Here is an 18646-nt window from a genome sequence, read left to right on the forward strand (position 1 = left end):
CTCGCACCCCGCAGCCGCCCAGCCGCAGGTCTCCGAGCAGACCCGGCCCCACTCACCCTTCGCGGCTGCAGACGGAGCGCGGGCGGCCGGGGGTGCCCCGCGGCGGGAAGCGGGGCAGCCGGAGGCCCCGCAGCCACTGCCCGCCTGAGCGCAACATGGCGAGACCCGGGCCAAGGGCGAGGGCCGGGCCCCTGCTCTGAGGGCAGCAGTCGGCCGGCCGCAGCGGTGGGAGCCTCCCACCGGGCGAGGGGCGGGCTCCTGGCCCCGCGCGCTCCCCTCCACCGCGCGCCCGCACAGCCGTGGCCCGATGGCACCGGTTAGAGGCCCCGGCGCTAAGAAGGTGAGTTTGGGAGATCCCGGGAGTTACTCAGCCCTCCTGGCCGCGGGGCTCCAACTCTGACCCTAGCCAGCCTCTGCAGCTTCTTGCAACAGGGTAAAGTTGGTCTTCGCTGTGTATGAAGAGGTGCCCTGAAGCCAGATCTTCAATCCAAGAGGTGTAGATACTGCTATCTACAAAAAGGGGGCATAAATACCTCTCAGAGCTCACGATCAGATCTGAGGCGGAGTCACTGCCAAACTGAAAGAGAGGGTGGAATGAAAATATGAAAATACTGCAAATAATTTACAGTGCTTTTTATTTGACACAGTCCTCTGTCATTCTAGGACTGTCTATATTTCTTATGTTTATTTTATAAATTTTATAATTTTATTTTAATTGTCTGTATTTTATGAATTTTATTTTTTTAACTTTTTGGGGGGAGGGGAGGAAATTAGTTTTTTTTTTATTAACGAAGGTACTGAGGACTGAACCCAGGACCTCATGCATGCTAATGGCTGTTTAGAAAACTGGCAAAAATTAAAATGTCAGACAAACATCTAGATGACAGATCAAAATGTTTTACCTTTACTTGGCATCATGAGGGCACAGTCAAAATTTACACTATAATTGTCTTGAAACCCTAGCTAATTTTCTGTTAAAGAGTATCATTATTTTCCTCCTCATCAGGACCAAACTTGTAGCATATGTGAGCTATGTGACATTTTCAAAACAGTCCTGTCTGCTAACTCGTGGTGTAGTTTATGAAGAGCCCCGCTGTTAGGTGTTTATGAGGTGGTAGGGACAGAGACAAGATGTCACCTGAGCCTCAAGCATCTTACAGCCAAACGGAGGCAGCAGGTAAGTAACCAGGTGCTGCGGTACAGGTGGTGGATGCAGGAACAGAGGTTGTATGAAGGTAAGCAGGATACAAAGGAGGATGTCATCACAGATAGGAGAAGGGCAGGCAAGGCGTTGCTCTGGCAGCAATGGAAGATAGTTTAGAGTGAGCTGGAGTGAACTAGAGACCATTTCAATCGTCCAGGGGGCAGTAAGGTTGGGGGGACATATGTGAGATGTGTTAAATGGATACATGTGGTGTAACCCTATGACAAATGGGATGTGGGAGTTGAGAAACTAACCCATAACACCCAAATTGTGGACCAGTGTTTTGTTTGATGTGTAAGATTAAATTTGATTCTTAACATGGTTAGCTTCATTGAAATGGGTTAGATTTTTCAAGACAAGATTTTACGCAGAGGACTACACCTCTGATTCTCTCCCCCCATGTCCCTCTGCAGCCTTTATTTATTATGCTGGGCCGTGATGACCTGTTGCTCTGATGGCCTTCCCCAGCGTAGCCAGGCTTCGAGCTTCTTGAGGGCAGGGACCAGGTCTTATTCCAACGTTTATCCCTCTTGCCTAGAACTAGACCTGGCATGTGGGAAGGTCTCAATGCAAAGTTGAAGTTTTAAGTCTTTTTTTTGTTTCAAAAGCACAAAACGAAAAGAGCAGATTTCATTTTATGTAAGGACTAGAGAGAGAGGTGAGAATCACAGAATATATTAACATTTCTTCTATATTCAGCTAAAATTCATCTTTAGATATAAAGTATAGAAAAAGAAACAGAGTCAGGAGCTCTCTCTGTCAGAAGAGTGTTTATGGCTAACACAGCTAACATACTGCCCTCCACAGGAGAACAGAGATGTGCTGGGATGGTGGCCTGGTGCTCAGTCTCAGTCCAGCTGCTTCTAATGTACCTTCCTGGGTGGCAGATGTGACTGGTTAGAAGGGGCAGTTGGAGCCTTTCCTCCCCCATTCATGCTCTGGTCTGTGGGTGCTGCTGTAGGCAGGGCTGAGATGAACTGGCCTGTATTTTCAATAAAAGGTTGTGTCTCAACTCTTGCCATCTACACCAGAAGGATAGGGATCCTCAAGGAGGGGTGAGGAGGGGTGTTTGCTGTTTTAATCAATCACAGGGAAGGCCTTTCTGAAAAAATGACCCTTAAGCGAAGACCTGAAGGAAGTGAGAGGGCGAGCTGTGCAGGCGTCTGGGGAAGCACTTTGTAGACAGTGGAAACCGGAAGTCTTGGAAAACTGCTCTGGATGCAACCTTTTATTCAGGCTACAGGTGGGCTGACTCTGTAGAAAGGTAGTAAAATAGAAAGAGACTAGATGAGGGACTTAAAAGATCTGAAGTCTGCTTTTTTACTTATTGCCGCAAACATGTTGAAAAACCAAAATAACGATCATGAGATCAGTACTTTCACTATATCTGACTCGGGTTAAATGGCATTTGAGCAAAAATAGTCACAGAATTTTGCACAAAGTAAGGACCTGGATTGTCCAAGAAATAGAGTCTACTCAGTCTTTCTGAAACACAGTTAGGCACTGATGATTTTAACAGAATGGGGGCTGCGAGAGGATTGTACCACCTTTCCTAAATTTAGAAACTGCTTTTAGAGAAAAAAAGAGGGGTCTTAGGTGATTTTTCTTCTCTTCTTCCAGGTATTTTGGAACATCGGGATAGTGGGGAGGTTGTGGTTGGAGATGGCAGCTTTCTCTTCAGTCTGGAGAAGAGGGGCTACGTGAAGGCTGGGCTCTGGACTCCAGAAGCAGTAGCAGAGCGCCCTAATGCAGGTCGGTGCCAGCATCGCCCCAGAGGGTTTATCTGGGTGACATTTTGCTTAACTCTGACTGAAAGTAAGGAATAGCGAGTGTTTTCTAAGGACTATTTCATTTGCCAAAATGTCCAAGATGTCAAGACAGTGACAATACATAAGTCAAACCAAATAGAAGAAAATGACCTCTCTCTCTCTCTCCCCATCCTTCCTCCCCCCTCACACACACACACACACACACACACACACCCCCCACACACTTGCATATTCACATATAGGGGGTACTAAAATATACATCTTAATATTTGTTCCACGAATATGTCCCTCCTGTATACTTAAGAGTTTCCTTAACATAGCAAAATTGTTATTGCTTCAGATGCACCCTTCTTGCTAATTTGCATACAATATTAAAACAGTATGTTTGGTAGGGATGATTAATGGTGGTAATCACCAGCTTAGCATAGACAGTAGACAGCCAGGTTCTGTTGGGGGAACGGAAGGAGCAAAGAAATAAACACAGTTTTATCTCATCCTCCTGGCTGAAAAAAAAGAGTTAGAGATAGAAACTAATTGGATTGGTTAGTAACATCAAATTGGAACTTAAATTCTCTTTTTGCTCTTTTTTGTATTTGTTCTCCTAAATTAGAGTGGAAAATAAAGCCAGAGAAGAAAGGGGTGAAACAGGATACAAGCTGGGAATGGAACTTCTGATTTGCTCTGATTTTATTCATAGATGCACAGTGTATCAGACAAACATGGGGTCATGTCTTGGTCCTTCTGATCAGCTGAGTGACCGTGAACAAGTCATTTGAACTCTGAGGATCAGTTTCTTCATCTGTCACATGGGGGCATGACAGGGGCTGGTTGTGAGGACTCGCAAGTTAACCCACGTGAAATGCCCCGCATATCATGAGTACCCAATGGCCCTGGTTACTGTTTCATCAGACACCCAGTTAGATGGTAGGGCAAAGTTCTGTCTCTCTAGTACCTAGCAGGAAGTTTTCATCTGGCCCAAGAAGAACGTGTTCTTAATTTTAGAAGATCTTTTTTGCTAAACCAGGAAGAAAGTTGAAATAGCAAGGATAAAGACTAAGGTGGGGGTGCGGGGAGATGAAGAGAGAGAGGAGGGGTTTTATGATGGGCCAAGGAAAGCTCCCTGACTGCGTCTACCCAGCTACTTGCCGTTAAATCCATTAGATGGGGCGCCACCCACATACGGTCTGCCCACTGTGAGAACGCCCTCGTGCTTCTTGGGGGGCTCCCCAGTGCCGACTGTAAGTAGACCAGCTATATCCTTCGTGACACTGGCAAATGAATAAACCCTCTCTAGACCAAGAGACCCAAGGGACAGCTGGCCACCCAGGCCTTAATACCTGCATGTGACCACACCAGGCGACGCAGCCCATCAGCAGGTCAATACGAGGCTACTCTAAACAGCCCCCACTTCACAGGGTCTCTGCCTTGTCCTGTCCCTAAATTTTACTGACCTGAATCGGAATTTCTTTACAAGTATTAGGTTTAGATTTGTGTATGATTGAAAGAGATGTGGGTGGGCAAGCTGCTGCTGAAAATGATAGCTTCTGTGACTTTTCATTTTTTTAATTTCAGTGAAAAAAACAACTCCTTCGTAGTTCGTCACCTTCACATGGACCTCATGAGAGTGGGATCAAATGTTATGCAGACTTTCACCTTTTCTGCCAGTGAAGAAAATATGGACCATCAGGTAAACTGTAATGTGGAAGGTGGGTGGTGGGGGAGGGAGCCAGGGCTCGTCTACAATAAAACCACCTCTTTTGGGGCATCCATGGAACTGACCAGATGTGTTACTACACTTCATTACAGACTCCGCCACATAAAATATCTATTAAGTAATTCATCATTATGTAAACATACACGTACTAAATAAACGAGCTTTTTCTGTCTCTTTATCTAGGGGAGGGAGAGGGGATAGAATTGGGAGAAAAGAGGCCATTGGAAGGGCATGGCCGTCCTTCTGTGCTATTTTCTTATAGAGAAAGAACACTTTATAGAGGCTCTTTTTACTTTCTCATTTCACTTTCTTCTCTTCTGACTTTTCCATCTAGAGACAGGGTGGGCCTAGGGAACCCAGCACTGGCCTAGGAAGGAGAATGGGGTTTAATACCCAACTTTGCCACCAACTGGCTGTGTGACTTTGTGCAAGACACTTAACTGCATGAAGCATGGATTTTCTCTGCAAAATGGAGATAACTTATGCTTATATGCATAGAGTTGTTGAGGAAAGCGGATAAGGTGAAGGATATGGAATTATTGTGAGATATTCTGCAAGTGTAGAGTGTTATTACTTGTAAATATTAATGTCCATTTATTCATTCAACCAACCAACGTTTAATGAATACCTGCTAAGTCTGTGCTCTATGGCAGATACAAAGATGATCCAAAGGCATAGACCCTATTCTGAAGTGGCTCACAGGTAAAGGGTGGAAGGCAAACAAATGAGCATTTACTAATGTCCAGTGTGGTCAGCACAATAATGGAAATGCAAGCTCCCTGGTAGCAGAGGACACAGTACCCAACTCTGCTGGTCTTCTCAAATTGCAGTTTAAACCAGTGACTTGTACTCATACTGCCTGCTCAATACCCGCTCTGTTATCTATGAAAGTTCACTTTTAAAATGCCAAGCTCACCATCGGAGCTCTTGCTCTCCAACCTCAGTGGGAAGCTGTCAACCTTGCTGCCTGTGACCTCGCCAGAGAAGTAGCCGGCAAAGGTGATGCTTTGATAGCGGGGGGGAGGGGGGAGGTCTGCCAGACATCACTGTACAAACACTCCAAGGATGAAGCAAGGATTAAAACTTTTTCGACTCCAGCTAGAGAGTTTTGCCAGGAAAAACGTGGACTTCTTTATCACAGAGTTAAGCCTAGAGTCACAGGGAAAGGATTACTCTATTTTGGCAAAACTGCATAGCCTTCAACTTTCGTGAGGGTTTTGGACTGTCGCGTGCCCTCGCTTCCTCCATATAAACAGTCGAAGACTTATGTGAATGCACTGTGGTCAAGGCAGCATCCTTTCGCTTGAAGGCCAGCTTCTCAGTGAAGCCAAAGGACAGGCTGAGAAGGGCCTTGCTGCAGCCGTTGGTTTCCCTCTGGGTGGCCGCAGCAGCTGATTCCTGGGGGCCCTACAACATGGCGTGAGAGGAAGGGGACAGCGATTTAGGGAGCATCCTCTCCTGTGGGCGGGCAGGGCTGGAAGGAGCTGTGTGGGGGTGAGAGGCTGTGAGGGAGCAAAGCCCAGAGGGCAGGCAGCTACTCGGGCTCATCCGGGCCCCACCGATGATAGCGCTCAGGGCCCAGGGGCAGTTTCCTTGCCCACCTCCGCCCACACCTTGCTCACTCCCATCTCTCTGTTTCACTAAAGATGTAACATGTGAGTGAGTGGTATTGTGAAGTTAGAATCCATAAGAATTGTCACTGACTGGACATGAAGGCCCAGAATATTCTCTTCCTGGGTATGGAGAAAAGGGAACCCTCCCACACTGTTGGTGGGAATGTAAATTGGTGCAGCCACTGTGGAAAACAGCATGAAGATTTGTTTAAAAACTATAAATGGATTTACATTATGATCTAGCAATCCCACTCCTGGGGATATATCTGGAGGAAACTCTAATTTGACAAGATAATTGCACCCCATGCTCATAGCAGCATCATTTACATAGCTAAGACATGGAAGGAACCTAAATGTCCATTGACAGATGAATGAATAAAGATATGGTATATCTATACAATGGAATACTTCTCGGCCATGAAAAAGAATGAGATAATGCCACTTGCAGCAACATGGATGGACCTGGAGATTATCATATCAAGTGAAGTAAGTTAGACAGAGAAAGATAAATACCACATGACATCATTTATACGTGGAATCTTTAAAAAAAAATGACATAAATGAACTTATTTACAAAACAGAAACAAACTCACAGACATAGAAAACAAACTTATGTATATACATGTATAATTGAATCACTATGCTATCCACCAGAAACTAATACAATATTGTAAATTAACTACACTTTGATTAAAAAAAGGAAAAAAAAAGAATACTCTCTTCCTTCCATGTCCAGAATTTAAAAAGCCCTCATTCCCTATTTCCCATCACAGTTGCTACCTTCTGGAATCAAGCCCTCAACCTAGGTCTTTGCCCCCAAAAAGGACAATAACCTCCCAACTGCTAGCTCCCCAATCACTTCACTGAACCTACTGAAAACCTTGCTTCGTCAACCTTCCCAAGGCTCAGGGCCACCCCAGCCTGGCTAACCCACCAGGAAAAATCATCTGCAGGAACAAGCACAAACGCCAGCCTATGTGTTCTCCAGATGGATGAGAACAGAAGTTTGTTTTTTAAGAACCTCTCTTTTGATTTTCTCTGCCAGTCCTCACACACTGCTTCTGCAGAATCTGTTTCTAAGTCAAGAAGGAAGAAATGGGAAAATGTCTGTTGGCTTTTCTCCACTTAAATTAAGGTCAGCTTTTCAACTGTGGCGCTTAAGGGAGTTCCTGGGAAGCTTACCCCTGCAGATGGCCTGGGCTTACCAGACACGGAGTCCTGTCCACCATCCGCAGAGACACCCGGTAGCTATTGCTTCCCTCTCTGTGCCCCAGGGTTTTCATCTGCGGAAATGATCACATTTCCCTTCCTACTTTCTGGACCACTTACGAATATCCAACTAGAAGCGAATATAAAAACACTTTGAAGTGTAAAGCATGATAAACTAGTCATCATCCTGCAGAGATTGCCCCAGTTTCATAAAGAAGGAATTCAAAATTTATTAGTAAAACTCCTGTTCCTTCAAAACTACAATTTTTAAATACTTAGTTACATTAAAGCCTTTTTAGTCTGAGCTCTGAATGAAAAAATTTGTTATTGGTAAAAGAATTAGAAGATTGACTTAGAAAGGTATTCTTCAGTCAGTCTGATAGAGACATGTTCCTTAGTATGATTTATCACATACATTTCGTAAATGTTACAACTGTTTTTGCAAAATTTGCATTCTACCTTCCAAAATCAGCTTTATGTTTGGACCAATAGAAAAAAAAAATTTCTCTTAATATTTTGAACACACTGAAGAAGCTGTGTGAGCTGTGGAAGTCTTAAAAGAATCCGGAAAACCCGTGGCAGCCACCATGTGCATAGGCCCAGAGGGAGATGCGCAGGGTGTAACACCTGGACAGTGTGCTGTGGAGCTGGTGAAGGCAGGTAATTTGGACCCATGATGTGAGAAGCATTTCAGTTATTGTCTATGTATGAAATTTAACAGCGTTTTTTAATATCACGAGAGCAGTTTGAAAATAAAAGCATTAATTGGAATCGGTCTCTTTATCTGTAACATTGGGAAGTGGAAGAGGGTAGCTAATCTCTAAGCAACCTTCCAACTATTAGAAAAGAAAATTTAAAAAAACAAGTGAATAAATTGTGAAACAAGTAAATAGATTTACTTCTTGGACTAGGGGCTTCGATGGTTGGCGTGAATTTCAGATTTGGGCCCAGGACCAGCCTGAAGACCATGAGGCTCATGAAGGAAGGCCTGCAGGCTGCAGGGTTGAAAGCGCACCTGATGGTGCAGCCCTGGGGTTTCACACGCCCGACTGCGGCCAAGGAGGGTTTATGGATCTCCCAGAATAGCCCTTTGGTAAGCTCAGGTGCACGTTAGAGTCCTTGTGATTTCTTGTTGTGACAAAATGGACATGGCTATAATGAACAACGACAGAACAGACCTAAAATACGAGGCTACCTAAGATGAAGACACTGAATGTTAACCAAAAGTGAGCTATCTGAAGAACCCACCCTCTAAAATGAATAGTTTTTTAATTGAAAAAATAACACCCATCAGAACATCGATCCTTTGAAAACCAAGATGGTAACAGGAGTGCCCTAGCTATTGTATTACAGGACTGGAGCCCAGAGTTGCAACCAGATGGGATATTCAAAAATATGCCAGAGAGGCCTGCAACCTGGGGGTCAGGTACATAGGCGGGTGCTGCGGATTTGAGCCCTACCACATCAGGGCGATGGCAGAGGAGCTGGCCCCAGAAAGGGGATTTTTGCCACCAGCTTCAGAAAAACATGGCAGCTGGGGAAGTGGTCTCAGTATGCACATCAAACCTTGAATTAGAGCCAGGTAGGAATTTTTAAATTAACATTACTATTTCCTCTCATCTCTTTTATTTATTGTTGTAAATAATTATTCATGCACATGGTGATAAAAATTCAAAGCACAGAAGTGTATAAAATGACAATAGAAGCCATCCCGTTCCTGACACCAGTCCTACTTCTAAGGGTCACCTGTTTGCCATTTGTTTTGAAGTCTTATTTCTCTATTTTTGTTTTATCAATTTTAAGTGGTAATTACCCTTTATGAAAGTTAAGAAATTTAAATCACATAATCTTCCCTTTCCCTGTTCACTTTCCCCCAATTCTGACTTATTACATTTTTGCTTGTTCTGTTGGTTATCTTTATAAGTTTGAATTTCATATTTAACCAGTTATTTTTAAATTCATCAATATGAGGCAGTATCTCTTGATTCCACTCTCTGTAAAATAAGAATTGACTCTGCTTCCCTCTACCTTTCCTCCCTCATCTACCTCGTGGCTTCTTGAAGGTATACCATTTCTTTCAAATCATCAAGGTTTATAACCATTGTGTTCTGCTTTGTAATTATAATTAAGTTTTCCAAGCTTTGTTTGTAGATTTATTATAAAGATATAAAGCTAGTAAATAACATTTACAGAATTATTATAATTGTCATGTTAAAAAAGGAGGGCTTATAAAATATAATCAGAATACAACTTTATTTTTGTTTCCTTTTGTCTCTTTAAACCTGCTCCATGGGTGAACTCTTTTCCTGTGTTCCTGTTTGAAAACACTGGCATGCCCCAGAACTTCTTTGAATACTCTTAGGCAATAGAAAGCCCATGACCATTTGACTTAGCAAACACAGTGTCAATGCAGTAATTAAGCATTTAGTTTACTAGAACAAGTTTCAAACTTAAAACCTGGAACAAGTTTCAAACTTAAAACTTCTCTTTTCCAGCAGAATCTTTCAATATGCAGGAAACCAGGGAAAGCCAGTCTGAGCCTTCTCCTTCTCTGTCTTATGCTTCCAACCTTCCCTTCTCATCTTGTTCATCATGGTTTCTGACCTCTTCAGATTCAAAGACCAGCAACCTAAAAGGAAGGCCACGTTCTCTGGGCCTGGCAGATCTTCATGAGTGCGTTTATGGTTCTTTAGACGCTTCCCCCGGAAACTTCTGTGTATATTTCTCATGTCACAGGCATTGCATTTTTTCTCTAAAAACTTTTTCTCTGCTTCACCCTCAGATCCTGATTTTTATCAGCAGGTCACTACAAATATGCTCCCATTCTATTTTGGGAGTCTCATTTTCCTTCCTGGTGACTCTTTTGGGTTTGATTTTAAATACCCCTAGGCTGGCCCTGCCTCTCCAAGAAGGCTTAAACTGGCTAGAAGACTTTTCATCCTTCCTTTATTGAGACAAACTTGGAGAGTGTGGTCTGATCTCAATTTAACCACACCCTCTTCACTCACCAGCCAACCTGCTGGTCTCTGGAATCTAGATTTTCCAGTGTAGAGTCAGGTGAGTCATCTGTCTGGTTCTTAGCCACCTACTTTAGAATTTCTGCAGAGTTTCTGTCTTGCTTTAATACCTGATATCTACCATATCTTGGTGCCTCCAGTAAAATTTCCAGTCTAATATCCTGGTCATGATTTTCTAAACATCATTCACTGCAGAACCAAGCGGTAAGCATGAAACTATGGAGAAAGAGAAATAAACCTATTTTTACAAAACTCGAGCCCTTGTAGGAGAAGGTTCCAAGGTCAAATTGGTTCTCTTTTCTTACATTTCATCCGTAGTCCAAATTCAGGCCATATATTAATCTGTTTCCTCCTTGGACTGTGTCTTTCTTTGTACAGCATTTGGTTTTCTAGGAATTTCTAATTAACTTTCTTTTTTATTGTTGAAAGAAGAATAAAAGGCCTTCACCTTCTCGAAGGTCTTCCAATATCTAATTTATGCTATTTGTTATAATCAATCACTTTATTACGGAAGACATTTTTCTGGGGTCCCCTTGAATTTCTCTATCTCTTTCTTTCTCATCTGTCAATACAATGCCACACCTTTTCCATCTTCTAGAAACCAGCCACAATCTTGGCTATCTTCTTGAATTAGTGCTGTTATGTCTTCAGTCCATTTTGTACTTTATTTCAGTTGGACTTAGAACAGTCTTTATTTTTGCACTGGAACAACTTTCCTAATGTAAATTAATTTGGATTGTAAAAGTAGGCAAGAGATCATTTAAGCAAACACTTCTTCTGGGAGATAGGGATATTTATTCAAGATGTTTTTTATAGGTCTCAGGCTTAGAAAAAAAAGTACTAAATAGAAATATAATTAAAAGGTGAGGAAATCATACTTTGGTGATGATTAAAATAGTTCATATAAGTGAGAAATGGCTTATTTTAATATGCATTGTCTAGGGATCCTTAAAACTCATTAACAATTAAAGATGAAACATTATTCTGTAGAATAAAGCCAGAAATTTCTTACACCCTAAACTCCCAAACATACTGATGTTCGCAAAAATTTGTGATTACACAGAAACCTGTAGACACCCCAGATTTCTGACATTTCCATCATCCAAAAATATTGATTTATTCATTATTTCATTAAGTAAAGTGGAAAAAACTGTAAAAAAAAAATATATACACACACACACACACACACACACACATATATATATTTAACATAGAGGTCTGTGACCAGGAAACTTTGTACTCTTCTTTGTCTAAAAACAAGGAATGAATACTGACAAAGTAATTTGTATTCTGTCCTTAGTTACTTTTTGAAGAACTTTACTTTCTCAGTACATTAAAAACTGGCTTCATATATTTGCCATTATGTTATTAAGTAGACCTAGAAGGACCCTGCTATAGAAATTTCAGAATGAATGTAATTCACAGAACCATGTAAATTCAAACACATTGCCTTTTTCTGAAAGGTAGTGTGAAACCCAGTGACTATTATTGAGGACAGAAATGTAGACTCCTGGCATTAATGGATATGGGCATATTTTTTGTCTGTATGTTGAGACTGAAATTCAACTTGAGCCTGATCATCCACTAAAATTATGTGTATTTAGCAAATATGTACATAACATATTGAGCTTATAAAACAGGTATGAATCTTTCCATTAATTAACTATGCATTTTTTAAAACACAGGGCTAGAAGAGAGTATTGGGACAATCTGCTGCCAGCTTCAGGCAGACCTTTCTGTCCTTCACTGTTAAAGCCAGACGTCTAAGGAATAGTGAAAGAAAACACTGAAATAACAGGACGGAAAGCAATCCCCCTCAAGTCCCACTTGGAACCCTTCCTCGCCTCTATCCTCATGCCACCTTGATGTCTCCAGCTGCTGAACAGCTAATATGTTGTCAATTTAACACAGGATGCGTACTGCACTCCTGCTGTGGTTGAGTGCCAAGCAGGATGCTGGAGGAGATGCAAAGATGATGAGAAAGGCTCCTGGTCCTCCAGATAGTTCCTGTGCAGTAATGCTACAGGGCATGCCTTGAAGGTCATCATGAATAGCGAAACTTGTCTTGTAGAGTGAGTGTGAGATTTAAAAATAACCAGAAGTCACTGAGCACCAAACCCAGTAATTAATTCGGTGACTAAACTAGGCATAGGAGGAAGATGGGGTGGCATTCTAAATTAAAACTAAATCAGTGAGTCTGCCTTTCTTAAATGATTTCTATAATGACTCCAAAGGCAATCCCAAATGAAAAGAAGCAAAAAATAATCTGAGCAATGGCAGGATTATTGAAGTAATCATATAACCATCCAAAGTGATTACTTTCAAAAAACAGTTTTACTTAAAGATGTTAAGTCCTAGAGTTTTTTTAATGTGTCTCTATAATCACAAATAGCTAGATTACAAACTACTTAAGGACAAGAATCATGCAATATGCTTCATATATTTTTCTTTGAAGTGTTTAGCATTGTGCCAAGCATACTAATAGATACTCCATGAAATACTTACTGTTGGTTGTTTAAAATAAATAAAAATAGATAAACAGTTTTAGGAGAACGTTTTTAAAGTTAGAGTTCAAATCTATCTTGGTCTAACATTTTCTTGATTTACATTGAGCTATTTGCTATGTGCTGATTTCTCCCTGTTTTTTCAAAAATACTGTTATCAATTTGCAACAATTAATACAATTAAAAATAATTTACCTTTTATAGTGTTTGAATATTTGAAAATTTTTGACCATTCTTTGGAATAATAATAACAAACATGTATTACTTATCATATTCCAGGCTCTTTCTTCTCTTTCTCTTTCCCCTCTCTCCCTCTCTTTCTCCCCTCTCTATTATACATTTATATATATAAACATATATATATATATGACAAAAGCCATCCTTGATTTATGAAACACATAGTTTTCATTTTGAGTGTAGTACACTCAACTTGGAGCAGAATGTTGATGAGATAGAAGTTGGTAAAACTTCCCAGGGACAAAGAGGTAACCAATAAAGTCTTTAAAAAACAGATTTCCTACACTGGGAGATTCAAAATTTATATAGTAATGGGATCACAGCTTAGGTAATAATAAAAACATATTGAAGAAAAGTATTTCAGTCATGTGGTTCTAACTCCAACTTAATAATTGTGCCCCCAAATAAAGTAAAGAAAGTATACTTAATACCCTACTCTTGTTACCATGGTCTGACAATACTAGACAACACATTACCATTTAAAATATTGGAAAAGTGAAGACAAAATTATATTTTATGCAGATGAAATAGTTACATTGCTAGAAATCTCAAGAAGGTCATCTAGAAAGCTCTTACAAATAATAGGAAAATTCAGTAAAGTGGCTGGTTAAAAATTTTATATACCAAAAAAATTTTTATATACAAAAGCACTGCCTTTTTATACACACGACAACTATTTTGAAAGTATAGTAGAAGATCTATTTTACGTTTTCAGCAAAATGACTAACTGTCTAGGAATAATATTAACAAGAAAGGTATAAGAGCTGTTGAAATCAATTTAAGGGTGCAAACTAAGATGAATACATCTATACACATACTTATAAAGAACAAAGACAGTACTTTAAGAAGCAAAGTTGTTCTAAATTGATTAACAAATGCAATATAATCCCAGTGGAAAAAAATCATCAAGACTGAGGAGAAATACACATGCAAACTCTCAAGTTCATATTGCAAGGGTGGAGGGTGGGATTACAGGAGCAATGGGAAAATTAGAAACAGATGTAGTGAGGAAAGTGTGGACTTACCATATGATCACTATACATAACTCAGTAATTAAAGTTACCAGATGCTTGCATAAAAAAAGATCAGATTATTATATACATATATAAAACATATATGTTAATGTCTGATAAAGGGGTATTTCAGGTCTGAGGAAAAGCTGGATTGTTTAATGATGTTGGACATTTCATCACATCTGGGAAGAAAAAGTTGGATCTCTTAGAACAAGTTCAGAGATAATAAAAATTTTAAACATAAATCCATAAAAGAAAAAACTCACACATTTCACCATATAAGAAAATTTTAAATGTATGCATTAATTAAACAAAGGTGAAGTCAAACAGGAATAATGTGTAATGAGGGTTAGTAGCCACTTCTCCAGTAAGGGAGTCTTGAGCTGCCCTAGTTCAACCGTCTTCCCACCTATGCAGATGTTGTGAGGGGGACTCACCCATGTGGTTGGCATTCAGAACGCCACTCCACCCCATTTTATTGGCTTACAGGTGTTGTGAGAGGGAGATGTACCCAGCTAGGGACCAAGCAAAGCCTTGGGTCAGTACTAGCATCACCACCCTTGCCTGCTGGTCACTCTTCCACTGTAGGATATGATGCAGTGAGTGAGGGACCCCAGGAACCACAGTGCACCTAGTAAGGATGATGTGAGGTGCTGCTGGCAATGACAATGAGTTCAGGCAGCTTCTGAACATTCTGAACACATTATCTCTTAATGTGGTAACTTGAATCTTCCCTTCCAAGAAAGAAGATCCTCTCCCTTCTTAGGAAACTTCTGCGGATCAACTCTCAGCTCCTGTGTCCCCTACATGCACCTCATACTATCTCCTCCCCACCTCCCCCAGTGTCCATAACCATTTAAGTTTTTCTGAAAAACCTCTTTCCCTCTTGTTCTGTTGTTATAAAAAAAAAAGTTCGATATACTAAGGGAGACTTTCCTTAATCTACAGGAAATAGATTTCCTTAACCTATTAAATGTAGGAAAAGATATGCAACATATTCAAAATTAGATAAATATACATGAAGACAAGATACCTTTCTTCACCTGTATTGACAAAACCCCAAAAAACTGATAATACCTTACGCTGACAACGGTGTAAGGGAAAAGACACTATCACACATATGCTTTTTATAGACGTGGAAACTTGTACAACTATTTAGAAAGCAATCTGGCCATATCTATTCAAATTTAGAATTCACACACCCTGAGACAAACAATGTTATTTCTAGGAATGCAACCTACAATTATTTTCATATTTGTACAAAAGCCTATGTCTGGAAGCTACCAAAATATCCATCTGTGAAATACTAGTTAAGTGAACTAGTTATGGAACATCTACAGGATGATAAGTCATGGAACCATTAAAAACAATGCATGAGTGGGCAGAGGGTATAGCTCAGTGGTAGAGCGCATGCCTAGCAAGCACGAGGTCCTGGGTTCAATCCCCAGTGCCTCCATTAAAATAAATAAAGCTAATTACCCCCCACCCCAAAAAAATAATGCATGAGATTAACATGTATTGAAATGGGAGGATCTCCCAGATACGCTTGAAATGAAAATATGCTCCTGTCATGTGTGCAGAATATTTCTGAGAGGAATGCTTCCCTTTTAAAAGAGGGAGACTAGTGATTGAAAGTATGGTGTAGAAGGATGACTTCCTTTTCTCTGATATCTTTTTTAGTGTTTAAATGTGTTAATGTGGGTAGTTATTACTTTTTCAATGAAATACAAAATTTTTAAATTTTTATAGTTTTAAAATTTTTATTGAGATTTCTGATAAAAGTGGTAAAATCAGGTATCATGAATTTCCTGCTGTGATACAGAATGAGAAACACTCCATCACCAATGACGCATCAGCCAGAAGTGCTTGAGTGGAATCCAATCTAGCCTTTGGATTTCACTCCCAATTTAAGGGAAATACAGGCAATCTAGGAACAAGGCAAACAACGCCACAAGGAAGCAATCAGGTGGATCATATATTCTACAGGGCAGCTGGCCTGCCATTCCACAGGTCAGTGTGTTGGGAGTGCTCATCTGTATAGAACAAACCCACGCAATGCATGGTCCTAGATTGGATCCTACTTTTGACAAACCTGTTATAAAAGGCCTTTGGGGTGCAAATTGGGAACATTTAATATGGACTGAGTATTAAGGAATCAGAATTAATTTTGTCCTTTTGAGAGATGCATACTAAAATATTAAATTACTACTTGTAATTTACATTAAATATTTTAACATATAAAAATGAGGATTTTCTTAAAAAGTGAAATTTCTATGGGCTCTGATTTGGTATAGGGAAATTAAGGAAAAAGTAATTGTCTGTAAAAAGTTAAAGATCAGTGAAACTAAGGAAAACAAGCTTGAACGAGCTCTTTCCAGTCCCACAGCAGATGTTTACTGTACTAGGGAGTTTCGAGAAGAGGAGATGGCCCTCTGATAAACCCTGCTGTGCCGTGTGTAAAATCCGCAACACAAACCTGCAAACAGCTGGCATAGAAACCATCGGAAGGGATCGAAGAGATGTGCTGAAACTAAGGGGTGAAGTTCAGCTGGGAAAACAACTCCTGCTTCCCCACAAACACAGCCATAATTTGATAACCTTAAGCAAAATTGTAAGCAAAGTTAAGCAACACACTTTGGCTGTACAGCCAGCTGCCTTGAAGATAAGCAGATATCTTGTTTAATCAATAATGAAAACGCTGAAAAGGATTTCAGAAGGGTGCAATTTTGCCTGACATCAGAGTTATTTTAATAGAGTCTTAATCAAGTAGGTGGGCCAGGCTGGCTAAGGCATTGCTGGTACTCTGGAAATCACATTTCTTTTCATCCTGCTATTTGGGCTGAAGAGAAAGCAGAGAAGAGGAGGGAGAGGGGAATAAAAGTTGTATTTTGTATGATATGGATTCATACGAGCTGACCTCTTCAAAATAGTGAAATTGGAGAAGCATCTTTCCATGTGATGGTGACTACTCACCTTGAAGGTTCTGTGCTTTCATACTAACTATACTCACTCATTCATGCATTTATTCACTCACTCATTCTTACACTATCCAAATAACATATTCCTAGTGCTTGGCCTCTGACAGTCACTGCACCCCTCCCATAGTACCCCACATTCATCTTGAATAACTACAACCAAGTTTTAATATGCTGTTGACAACTCCTATTTACTAGCCTGTTTCCTACTAGGAGGGGCAGAAAAAATATCTTGTTAATCGTTGTGTTCCCAGTACCTGGCACATTATAGAATTCAAAAAAAGATGTGCTGAATGAATGAATGAGTGGGTGAATGAATGTACCAACCATGCTAGGGTCAAGGGATGCAAAGATGAATAAGCCACTGTCTTATGCTGCCTTGTTGAATTTCCTTGCCAGAAATATTTTGAGGAATCAATGCATGATGTATGACAGACTAGCATCAGATTGTGTTGGCTTAAAGAAGCTGAAGCTGGGGAAACTGGTGCAGGAAAGTCCATCAGGAAGTGGAATGGCAGGCTGCACAAGCAGAATATAGGTCCTGACTGGAGGCGATGCAGGAAGCATTAGGGTAGAGGAGGGGGTTCACACTCAAGATCATGAGCACTGGAAAAAAGTGCAACTTTAAAAATGCATCATAGAATATACAGTGGAGAACAGATGGTCTCTTCAACGAGGGCTGTTGGGAAAGTTGGACAGCTGCATGTAAATCAGTGAAGTTAGAACACTCCTTCACATCATACACAAAAATTAACTCAAGATGGCTTAAAGACTTAAATATAAGACATGATGCCATAAAACTCCCAGAAGAGAACATGGGCAAAATATTCTCAGACATGAATTATAGCAATGTTTTCCTAGGTCAGCCTCCCAAGACAATAGAAACAAAGGCAAAAAAATCCAAATAGGACCTAATCAAACTTATAAGCTTTTGAACAGCAAAGGAAACCATAAACAAAATGAAAATGCACAGAATAGGAGAAAATATCTGCAAATAATGCAATAAACAAGGGTTTAATTTCCAAAATATACAAACAGCTCATACAACTCAACAACAACAACAACAACAAAAAAAAAATCAAAAAATGGGCAGAAGACCCATTTCTCCAAAGAAGAAATACTGATGGCCAATAGGCACATGAAAAGATACTCAACATTGCTAATTATTAGAGAAAAGTAAATCAAAACTACAATGAGGTATCACCTCACACTGGCCAGAATGGCCACCGTCAAAAAGTCTACAAATAATAAATGCTGGAGAGGGTGTAAAGAAAGGAGAACCTCCTATACTGTTGGTAGGAATGTAAATTGGTACAGACACTGTGGAAAACAGTATGAGGATTTCTTAAAAAACTAAAAATAGAGTTACCATATGATCCAACAATCCCACT

General features: G+C 40.4%; 1 protein-coding gene and 1 pseudogene across 4 annotated transcripts in view; one reads left to right on the forward strand and one right to left on the reverse strand.

Moving 5' to 3' along the window:
• The window catches only part of DMGDH (dimethylglycine dehydrogenase), a 53625-nt gene extending 53446 nt beyond the window's left edge, over positions 1-179 (reverse strand). For 3 of the 4 annotated variants that reach the window (XM_010975035.3, XM_031447094.2, XM_031447084.2), the window contains exon 1: positions 57-172. In XM_010975035.3, coding sequence (XP_010973337.2) covers positions 57-157 — 101 coding nt within the window. In that variant the 5' untranslated portion in view covers positions 158-172. Of the gene's footprint in view, positions 1-56 lie in introns of all 4 variants that reach the window. The other variant, XR_010378795.1, reaches the window with a different exon arrangement.
• A 4389-nt stretch (positions 180-4568) lies between these two features.
• LOC105084870 (S-methylmethionine--homocysteine S-methyltransferase BHMT2-like) lies at positions 4569-13231 on the forward strand (annotated as a pseudogene).
• The last annotated feature ends 5415 nt before the right edge of the window (positions 13232-18646 follow it).

Source organism: Camelus dromedarius, chromosome 3 (assembly GCF_036321535.1).
Source record: "Camelus dromedarius isolate mCamDro1 chromosome 3, mCamDro1.pat, whole genome shotgun sequence".
Classification (NCBI taxonomy): domain Eukaryota; kingdom Metazoa; phylum Chordata; class Mammalia; order Artiodactyla; family Camelidae; genus Camelus; species Camelus dromedarius.